The sequence below is a fragment of the Bombina bombina genome, chromosome 1 (genome assembly GCF_027579735.1).
Source record: "Bombina bombina isolate aBomBom1 chromosome 1, aBomBom1.pri, whole genome shotgun sequence".
NCBI classification, from domain to species: domain Eukaryota; kingdom Metazoa; phylum Chordata; class Amphibia; order Anura; family Bombinatoridae; genus Bombina; species Bombina bombina.
In genome coordinates this window covers 1,040,843,815-1,040,855,031 of record NC_069499.1, presented here as the reverse complement: position 1 = coordinate 1,040,855,031, position 11,217 = coordinate 1,040,843,815, and the positions used below count along the sequence as shown (strand labels likewise).

General features: G+C 33.9%; 1 protein-coding gene across 1 annotated transcript; it reads right to left on the bottom strand.

Moving 5' to 3' along the window:
- Positions 1-3,734: 3,734 nt before the first annotated feature.
- On the bottom strand, positions 3,735-10,890 carry GDF5 (growth differentiation factor 5). Its single transcript, XM_053693504.1, has 2 exons — positions 10,007-10,890; positions 3,735-5,170 (listed from the first exon to the last, which is right to left on the bottom strand). The coding sequence occupies exons 1-2, from the start codon at positions 10,635-10,637 to the stop codon at positions 4,305-4,307; spliced, it is 1,497 nt and encodes a 498-aa protein (XP_053549479.1). The 5' UTR covers positions 10,638-10,890; the 3' UTR covers positions 3,735-4,304.
- Positions 10,891-11,217: the final 327 nt, after the last annotated feature.

Sequence of the window (11,217 nt, the reverse complement as noted above, 5' to 3'; positions counted from 1 at the left end):
GCCAGGATGGATGTTCCGCGTCGGCGGGATGAAGATGGATCCGGAAGAAAGAAGATTGAAGATGCCGCTTGATAGAAGACTTCAGCCCGATGATGGACCTCTTCAGCCCGATGATGGACCTCTTCAGCCCGATGATGGACTTCTTCAGCCCCCGCTTGAGCTTGGATGAAGACTTCGGAGGCTCCTCTGGACGGATCGGTGATACCCGGCGTGGTGAAGATAAGGTAGGGAGATCTTCAGGGGCTTAGTGTTAGGTTTATTTAAGGGGGGTTTGGGTTAGATTAGGGGTATGTGGGTGGTGGGTTGTAATGTTGGGGGGGGGGGGTATTGTATGTTATTTTTTACAGGCAAAAGAGCTGAATTCTTTGGGGCATGCCCCGCAAAAGGCCCTTTTTAGGGCTGGTAAGGTAAAAGAGCTTTTCTATTTTTATTTTAGAATAGGGTAGGGCATTTTTTTATTTTGGGGGCTTTGTTATTTTATTAGGGGGCTTAGAGTATGTGTAATTAGCTTAAAATTGGTGTAATCTTTTTCTAATGTTTGTAAATTATTTTTTTATTTTTTGTAACTTAGTTCTTTTTTTATTTTTTGTACTTTAGTTAGTTTATTTAATTGTATTCATTTGTAGGTATTTTATGTAATTAATTTATTGATAGTGTAGTGTTAGATTTAATTGTAGATAATTGTAGGTATTTTATTTCATTAATGTATTGATAGTGTAGTGTTAGGTTTAATTGTAACTTAGGTTAGGATTTATTTTACAGGTAATTTTGTAATTATTTTAACTAGGTAGCTATTAAATAGTTATTAACTATTTAATAGCTATTGTATCTGGTTAAAATAAATACAAAGTTGCCTGTAAAATAAATATTAATCCTAAAATAGCTATAATATAATTATAATTTATATTGTAGCTATATTAGGGTTTATTTTACAGGTAAGTATTTAGCTTTAATTAGGATTAATTTATTTAATAAGAGTTAATTTATTTCGTTAGCTAAAAATTATATTTAACTTAGGGGGTGTTAGTGTTAGGGTTAGACTTAGCTTTAGGGGTTAATAAATTTAATAGAGTAGCGGTGAGGTCCGGTCGGCAGATTAGGGGTTAATACTTGAAGTTAGGTGTCGGTGATGTTAGGGAGGGCAGATTAGGGGTTAATACTATTTATTATAGGGTTAGTGAGGCGGATTAGGGGTTAATAACTTTATTATAGTAGCGGTGAGGTCCGGTCGGCAGATTAGGGGTTAATAAGTGTAGGTAGGTGGCGGCAACGTTGGGGGCGGCAGATTAGGGGTTAATAAATATAATATAGGGGTCGGCGGTGTTAGGGGCAGCAGATTTGGGGTACATAGGGATAACGTAGGTTGCGGCGGTGTACGGAGCGGCAGATTAGGGGTTAAAAATAATATGCAGGGGTCAGCGATAGCGGGGTCAGCATATTAGGGGTTAATAAGTGTAAGGTTAGGGGTGTTTAGACTCGGGGTACATGTTAGGGTGTTAGGTGCAGACTTAGGAAGTGTTTTCCCATAGGAAACAATGGGGCTGCGTTAGGAGCTGAACGCTGCTTTTTTGCAGGTGTTAGGTTTTTTTCAAGCTCAAACGGCCCCATTGTTTCCTATGGGTGAATCGTGCATGAGCACGTTTTTTAAGCTGGCCGCGTCCGTAAGCACCGCTGGTATTGAGAGTTGCAGTGGCGGTAAATTATGCTCTACGCTCCCTTTTTGGAGCCTAACGCAGCCCTTCTGTGAACTATAAATACCAGCGGTATTTAAAAGGTGCGGGAGAAAAAAAGCATGCGTAGCTAACACACCCCTTTGGCCGCAGAACTCTAAATCTAGCGGATAATTTCTCCGCCATGTTTAACAAATAATCATAATGTGCACACATTTTTATGTAGTAGTCTCCAACATGACATTTGCTCAGTGTGCTTGTTTGAGTAGCAGGGTTGAGTAGCAGGAGTTACGCATGTATCAGGGTGTAGTTATGGTAACATGTATTGCGGTCCAGAACAGCACACCTATATTGAGGCTGGAGATGACTATTCCTGTTCCCTATTGCACACCCTGCAGCATGTAGAAGTCATAAGTGTCTATAAAAACATGGCCAAGGTGTCAACCCTAGGCTCACTCCAGCGATCATAGTAAACTGTGCTAAAGATGTAAATCGAATTAAAGTGACCATTGCCCTTTGATGTGCTGGCCCTTGAATTGCATTTTGTATATGCATATGCACATGGTACATGTGTTAATATGCAGTTACTCTAAGTGCTTTTCCAACACATTAATGGTTGTGAACATTTGAATTAATTAGTCTGTTTTAATTTAAAAAGCGTTTTCTTATCCCCTCAATTAGTGATGTCACACACTAAGCAGGCCTTTGAACATGTAAGTAGTGTAGCGTGAAAATCCCCTTATGATAATATACACTAAACCATAAATGGTGCAAGCAAGTGATTTTTCTACTTTCAACTTGTAATTCCACACCAAAACACCATGTTTAAAGTTTGCAATAGCAAATTTCGCCTGCACAATTTACGACTTTGTGTAAATGTTATTTTATTCTCCAACTGTAATCTAGCCCTAAATAAATAGTAGATAGAATGGTGTATTCAAATCTAAGACTAGCTTGAGAATAATGAACAGTTTTAAAAAAAATATATATTTGTTGACATTTTTAAGAAATAAGTGTAAAGTTTTAGTGAGCATAAAGCAATACGCACCACCATGTTGTAAATTAGATTTGCTTTATCTAACATTCTCTGCATTAGGCCAATTAAAAATAACTGTAAATGTTTCATTATTGTATGCAAACAATGGGTGTATGGAATATAGCAATCTGCACTAAAAGGAATTGGAATGTCCTGGATTTTCAAAATTCAATCTACAGGAAAAGGAGACAAAATAAATAATGGAAAAATATTTCAAAGTTTTTCATTTCACCACATAAAATGTTCTCTTTAATGGCATAGATAGCTTAGAAGTCTACTTATGTCTACATAATCCTAAACATGAATAAACTGAAATGTCCGTTGTCCACCGGTCAAGAAATGAATATGGCAGACTATGAACTGTTACAGCACGCCCAGTGCATGCCACCGACTTCTCATACACTCATAAGCTAGGTAGGTAGTTGAAGGGTAAGTTGATTTTATATATATTTTAACCTTCTCTGGTTAGTTAATAAACTGTTATATGGTGTTTGGTCAAAACGTAAGCTACTCTATCAATAAAGGGAAGTTTACTTTCTTACATTAATGAGCCTTTAAAGTTTGCTCTTTTCCGGCATAATTTAAGTTCGACTGAGCGTTTCATGCCAAATGCTGATTTTCAAATGTCCATAACTTTGTTATGGCTGAACAATTTTGGCTGCCATTTTATAGTATTCCAATGAATAAAGATATTTACATTTGAAAATTGAGTTATGGTATATGAACATATGTGGCCAGATCTATAGAGAATACCATTATTGTGTTTAAATATGGCATGGAGATAAATCTCATGGGGTCAATTTATCCTTTTGCATTTGGTGAATCAGATCAGTGAGGTTTGAGATTATAAGTCTTGAAAGATAAGAAATGATAATGTTGCTGATAGATGAGAAGTAGGGGAAAAAAAGCCAAAAATACATTCTGTGAGTGTGCAGTTTTGAGTTTGCTTTCTTTTCTTTTCCAAATGCTATATTTTTGTTATGATCATAATAATGCTCTGGTTGCTCAATAAAACTGAGAATTAAATATATTGAGAAGCAGTTAACAATAATTTATTTTGTTTTTATCATTCTATTAAATGAATTTTCACCATTCACTAATTAGCAATGTTGAGCAATAACAGATAACTATCATTAATAAGCAAATTTACAAAGCTTTCAAAAGTATAAAAACACATCTCTGTGTATTGATTACAATAAGTATTGCATAAAACCCAGTTTCTTAGACATTAACTTCTTAAATACAACTTCCAAATCAACCATATAAAACATATCTGTATATTTTACAAACATTTAATAATTTTAGGGGACTATCAATGTATCTAGTAACATATTTACTACTAGGTTATTTTTTTATTTTTTTTACTAGAACAGATTATTTTGTTATTTACTACAACCTATTGCTGCATCTGTTAAGGTTATGTTAATCTTTTGTAAAAGTTTTTCATATAAAGTTTCTTCATAAATGTAATCTGATATAAATTCATGGTTTCAAGAATTACATCTCAATTTTTTTTTTTTCATTTCCTGTACAATATGATTTTAGACTCTTTCTCTTATATTGATGACTTAAAAGATGTATTTCTTATCTTGAAGTTGCTACCTGCAACCACAAGACTCCACTACCATGTCTTCATATTGTTTGTAGACAACATTGTTAGCAGAGTCAATATATAGAATACTTATAGGGCTCAGTCTAGTAGGAACACAACATGTTGGTGGAGTTGTCTCTGGATCCATGGAGTTCATCAATGTCTGGATCACGGCATGATTTGTGGGTTCTAAATGAGATCTCAGGGGAAATTCACAAAGGCCTTCACAATGATATGCTTCATATTCCAAAGGGGCTATAATCCAATCATCCCAACCCATGTCCTTGAAGTTAACATGAAGAGGTTTTTTGCTACATCTTGCCTTTAAATTCTTGTTTGGCCTCTTCCCTTGCCTTGTTGAAAGAGGTGCACGTCTCTTCCTTCTCTGGTTGAATAAATATTCATAGACAGTTTTATCATCTTGACCAGACCTAGCTTTAATCTCGTTAAAAAACAAGTCCCGTTTCTTTGTTCTTCCAAAGACAAGAAAAATAGCTTTCTCATTGGTCGGTCTTCCAGTTCTATTAAATCCCACACTTCTTAAATCAGAGGGCTTCCCCTTGTCCAACAATTCTAACTCAAAGCACAACTGTGCAAAGTTTTTAAAATTTTTAAAAAGTTTCCAGATATCAAACACTTCCCATTTTGGAGTGTCAATGTTGTGGATAGAATGAGAATCCAGAAGTGTAGCTGGTTTTTTGTTTGCTGGACAATTGTATAATTTTATCTGTGAAAGTTTTCCAGGGACATGTGATTTAGCATCAGTGGGTCTTTTCCTTAGAATGCGCAACTCTGCACCCAATAAGCCATCTTTTTCTAAGGCGCTTATGTCAAAAATATATTTTTGTCGCCTTGACACCGTCATTCGTTCATCTAAAATAAAGGAAAAATATATATAAATTCAGAAAATAAAACAAAGAGACTACACCAGCCTTTTCCAATTCCACTTGTATGGATGCAATAATAGGCCAGATTTTTAGGATGAGAACAAGTTATATATATCACCTCTGCTGTACTACAGATATCCTAAAAATATGGCCTGTTAGTGGGTCCTATTTACAAAATATACAAATATCAAAGACACTTCAAATTTTATTTAAAGGGACAGACAACACCAGAATTGTTGTTGTTTTAAAAGATAGATAATCCCTTAATTACCAATTCCCCAGTTCTGTATAACCAACACAGTTATAATTATACACATTTTACCTCTGTAATTACCTTATATCTAAGCCTCAGCAGACTGCCCCCTTATTTCAGTTCTTTTGACAGTCTTGCATTTTAGCCAATCAGAGCTGTCTCCATGGTAAATTCACGTGCATGAGCTCAATGTTATCTATATGAAACTTGTGAACTAATGCCCTCTAGTGGTGAAAAACTATCAAAATGCATTTAGATTAGAGGCGGCCTTCAAGGTCTAAGAAATTAGCATATGAACCTCCTAGGTTTAGCTTTCAACTAAGAATACCAAGAGAACAAAGCAAAATTTGGTGATAAAAGTAAATTGGAAAGTTGTTTAAAATGACATGCCCTATTTGAAACATGAAAGTTTTTTTTGGACTTGACTGTCCCTTTAACATCTGTAAATTTAGTCCTGACATTGTAAACTTGTATATTACTCCTGTGTTTAAACAATAATTTAACAACTAAGTAGTATACTGAATCGATCAAACATTACATTTAGTTGCATTTGTGGTATTTGATCCATTTTTTATCTCCGACAAGCTCATCTATTAATTAATTACTGTTACTCTGCAATGCAGGTGTTTATTATGTTCTGATATTAATAACTAAAAATCAATTATGTGTGTGCATGTTAGCGCTGCGGAATCTGTTGGCGCTCTACAAATAACCGATAATAATAATAAATAATAATAATGTATGTGTAAAAAGAGATAGAGAGTATCAAAAGTGAAATTAGGGGAGAAATCCTTAAAACATTTGGAAACCCACTTTGCCTTGACTGCTATAATGTAATAATGCTTTGCTATACACCCTGCTAGCTGTTGAAGTTTCATGTGAGAGTACATACTGTATCTATGAAGTTGAATGTATATACTCTCACTCTCACATCAAACTTTAACAGCCTGCAGGGTGCGTAGCATTTACACAAGATATATATATATATATATATATATATATATATATATATATATATATATATAAAATTCCAAATGAACTCTGCACTCACTCCACTGTACAACCGCCCAGGGTGCATCCAATGCCACAGTGTGCCTTCACAAATATCCAAAAAATGAGAGCACTCACCAGGACTTAACACTTTAAAGCAATCACAGCTTTATTTTAACAAAGTGACGTTTCGAGGATTCTAACCTCGTCCTCAGACTTTACAATTGTGTACATACCTCAATTCTTTTAAACCCTCCACTGACTATCACCGCGATACCGGAAGTCACCCAGCGTCCTGTGCGCAAAACCGCGCATGTCCAGAGCGTCGGCATGGCAACCGGCCGCGGTGTACACTAAAAACAAAAATGTGAATACAAATGGTTACAATACAGAGCTATTCAAATGTTGCAATATTGTCAATGCACTTAACATCCTAACAATGCGTACTATTATCTATTTGAAATAGATAATAGTACGCATTGTTAGGATGTTAAGTGCATTGACAATATTGCAACATTTGAATAGCTCTGTATTGTAACCATTTGTATTCACATTTTTGTTTTTAGTGTACACCGCGGCCGGTTGCCATGCCGACGCTCTGGACATGCGCGGTTTTGCGCACAGGACGCCGGGTGACTTCCGGTATCGCGGTGATAGTCGGTGGAGGGTTTAAAAGAATTGAGGTATGTACACAATTGTAAAGTCTGAGGACGAGGTTAGAATCCTCGAAACGTCACTTTGTTAAAATAAAGCTGTGATTGCTTTAAAGTGTTAAGTCCTGGTGAGTGCTCTCATTTTTTGGATATATATATATATATATTATTTTTTTTTGTGTGTGCGTGTATATATATATATATATATATATATATATATTCCTAATTAGCAGGTCTACAAACTCTTCCTTAATTACTTATACTTTTATTAGTAAATGTCAACTCTGCAGTTAAACATAGAAAGGTTCTAGCTACTACATGTGCACAAATCACTTCATCAACTGAAGCAAGCATTTCACAGAATTTGTTCCCTTGTTTATGTGTCTTTGATTAAGGACTTATATCATGAAGCAATTCAAATGATTTAGTACTTTCTAGGAAACTGAGACTGGATGCTTTATTAGATTCAGGTGTTTATTATATATATTATGCCATACTTTGCTGAAAGTGCCTTTAATTTGTGTTTTTACAGGTTTCACATGTTAGTGAAGTATATAAATTGGTTATAATTAAAAGCATGACTGCTAATATCTGAAAACTCCCATGGACAAATTGCCCTTAATATAAAGCACTATAATATTAAACATAATATTACCCAGCAGAACATTATTCACTTGTTTCTGTCATTAAAGAAACAGTAGGAAATTGCACAAAGATGGAAGTTATACAGTAGAAGATTATACTGCAAATTATTAGTACTCAGAACAATGTTTTATTTCTCTCTCAAAGATTATTTTCTTTGGTATGAGAATATGTAACATTAGAGAAGCAACCCACTTGTTTATTTTCACTTGAAATTCAAGTGGATTTCTGTCAAACTATAATATTGCACTTCCTGTGGTGAATAACTATGAAATTCTTAATTCTAACTGGGAATACTATTTTTATTATTATTTTTTTAATATATGTTTTCTTGCATCAATGACATCTGACAAGTAAAAACATTTCTTGCCATTCAAAATATCTTAAAAATATAAAGTTAACCCCCCCAAAAAAAACAAAAAAACAAAACAAAGGCTCATTAAATAAAAGATGGTTAGATCTCTGGTCTATGGCTGCTTGTAATGACAAATAAATGAGAATCACTTCTGAAATATTGTCCAAGCATGTTTCTTCATTTACCCTAAAACTGATTTAGTGCTGTATATGAAATAGTTGAGTTCTTTTAAACTATTTTTTAAATATGAATACAGTTTTATGTTAGAATATCAAATAAATTACCCATATTCTAAATTTCAGAACTAACATAATAATACATATTCATTAATCCGTTAAAAATGGAAGAGTTTGTTTATTATTCATTGCTAATGTTCATAATTCTATATATATATTTTTTTTGAAAACCTAGAAAAATTATTTTTTTATGAGAAACAAAATTCTGTTTGAATTTTCACTCATGACAATGCTGACATAGTATATTTTAATAAAACAGTTCAAGCTTCTTTATCTTGTACATATATCTGTAATGTTTACTGAGAAAAAAATGGTATTAAGCCAATAACGCCGTCTTTTTTTTTAATTGGAAAAAAGTGCAATAGGGAGAACACCGCCTAATTAAGCTATAGATCTTATATAAGGGGACATTAAAGTATATTTTTAATTTATGCATCAGAAATTAATTGCAGCATAATAGAAAATATACATACAAAAAAAGTTATTTAAAAACATTTAAAACATGTAATTTTGACTTAGTAACATTTGCATTGTTTCTGAATCCAATGACAAATTCCTTCAAAAAACCTCTACTGTGTTGCTTAACTTCTCTCTCTTTTTCTCTCTCTCTCTCTCTCTCTCAGAGAAAGAGAGAGAGAAAGAGAGAGATAAATGATCTCCTGCACATATTAAGCAATCACTGGGCAGCAAGCAGGATAGTTAGCCTTATTAATCCCACAGAATGCACTGCTGCATCTCTCTGGAGGCAAAGGAAATTACAGTAAAACTGGGTAAAAAAATCACAATAAAACATGCTACATTTTGAGTTAACTGTTCTTTAACCTTTATTAATTTCTGCAAAAACTAATTCAGACCCATTGATCTTGCAGAAGCAGTTGCTTTTTAAAACAAGCTTTAATGCATCAAGTCCATTGTTTCTGTGGGCAGCAGAAAGCTTGAACTGGGAGTGTTTGCCTAGACGTCTACATCTTGCAGTATTAAAAGATTTGCTTCACAAATCACAATATCTTGCAAGATTTAGTAACATTTATATCCACTGTGCCAATATTGATCAAATAACGTATGTGAAGAAAATAAGAGAAGAAAAATACATAAAAACCAATACGTTTTTCCATTTACTTATATTAAAACCACACACAAAGTAAGTTTCCCAAGACATTCTATATATATATATATATACATATATATATATATATATATATATATATAGTGTATATATACTGTATATATATATATATATATATATATATATATATATATATATATATATATATATATATATACACGCATATATACACACACATATATATATATATATATTTCAAACTGTTTTTGTTTTGCCAAATTGTGCATTGCTTTACAGTCCAAGGATATACTTCTTGAAAAGCCTCCTGAGTATGTTTATCTTATTTTATCTTGCTGTGGCATCTTGTGGACAGATATATATATCCTGGACTGATCAAGCAATCACCCTGTGGCTTGTTTCAGGGTTTAAATTACTTGACTCTGCAAAATGCACCCCAGCCTCTCTAGAGGCAATGGAAAAACAACACATTTTTCAGTGGTTAATTGCAGGGAAAGCAGGTAAAACAAATATTAAAAACATGGATGGCAAATGTTGAGATCTAATCCATTTAATTAATTTTCTTTACTTTTTTCTGACATTGCAAATTAAAAAAAATATATATCTTACCTTGACCCTTATCTATAAAGCTGGTGATAGTATTAGCTAATCCCGCCTCGAGTTTCAGACTTCCATTAACCCCTTTCCTTTCAGTATCTGACAGTGTGCGGTACAAGGACAGCATATACTCATGAGGAGTGATAAGGGGGTGCTTAAAAGTGTCTTTTTGTTCTTTTTCAATGAGTGGATTTGTAGTCTTTTTGGTTTTAAAACCAGTAGAATCGGAATGAATATTAATAAGTTTACTGGAGGCCTTGCTGTTAATTTGTAACACTCTTGGGTTTCCAACTTTGACCCCAAAATGTTTTATTTCAGAGTTCCCATTCTTTGTATCTAGACTAACCCTTTTTGAATCTGGTTTCTTTGAATCTTCATTTTTAGGTAAAATGACTTTTGCTGCAATACTGGTGCCCTTGGTCCTAGTCTTTGAAGTGCTGCCTCCATGATTAGGATTACCAGCCCTGGATGTATTGACTTTTGGCAGTAGGATTTTCTCTTTTTCTGTTCCTACAGAAATTCCTATTTTAGTTCCTGAATGACTTTGCACTTGTTCAGGATGCCCCAGTACAGGAGGGAATAAATCCAGGTAGTCCCAAGTTAGATACCAAAGCAATAAAGGGATATATCTCAGTATTTTCATCCTCTGATCTTTCTTTGAACATCACCAAAGACAAAAAAGACAAAGGTTCCACCAAATTGGCATAAGACAACATGAAATAAATTGAAATTATGAGCCAGCAGAAATAGATTGCTTCTTATTGTACTCTTCAAATCTCTTTGCCTAATGTTTGTATCCAGTCCCATAGTGAAAATGAACATGTATGTATTCAGACCTTATCTACTTCCTTCAGAGAACAGTTGAAAAGTACTTGCTCCTAGAAGGCAAAGTAGACCTTCTCTTTTCTTCTGCAAAACTGTCTCAATACTTGAAGGAGTCTTGTTTAAATCTGAGAGTTTTTTTTTTTTCCAAGAAGGAAGAATGTCGTAATGTTGCCTCTGTGTAAAACCTTTTTTTTTTTTTTTTTTTTTTTTTTTTTTAAGATTTGAATCCTTTCCAGTGAAAATATTTCACACACAGAGTCTTGCAGGTGCTCAGAAATCTTTTACAAACCTGAACTCAGGAATTGAAAGCGGAATTCCAACAAAAACCAATTTAATTACTCTCTGATGTCATGCTGTCTAAACTAATTTAAGTGGGATATATTTCTTGAAAAAAAAAA

Bases quoted from the DNA above. Each gene is read 5' to 3' on its own strand.
- GDF5 (XM_053693504.1), bottom strand. From the start codon at position 10,637: ATGAAAATACTGAGATATATCCCTTTATTGCTTTGGTATCTAACTTGG. The intron at 5,171-10,006 runs GTAAGATATATA...CCTTTATTTTAG, and splicing joins CTTTATAGATAAGGGTCAAG to ATGAACGAATGACGGTGTCA.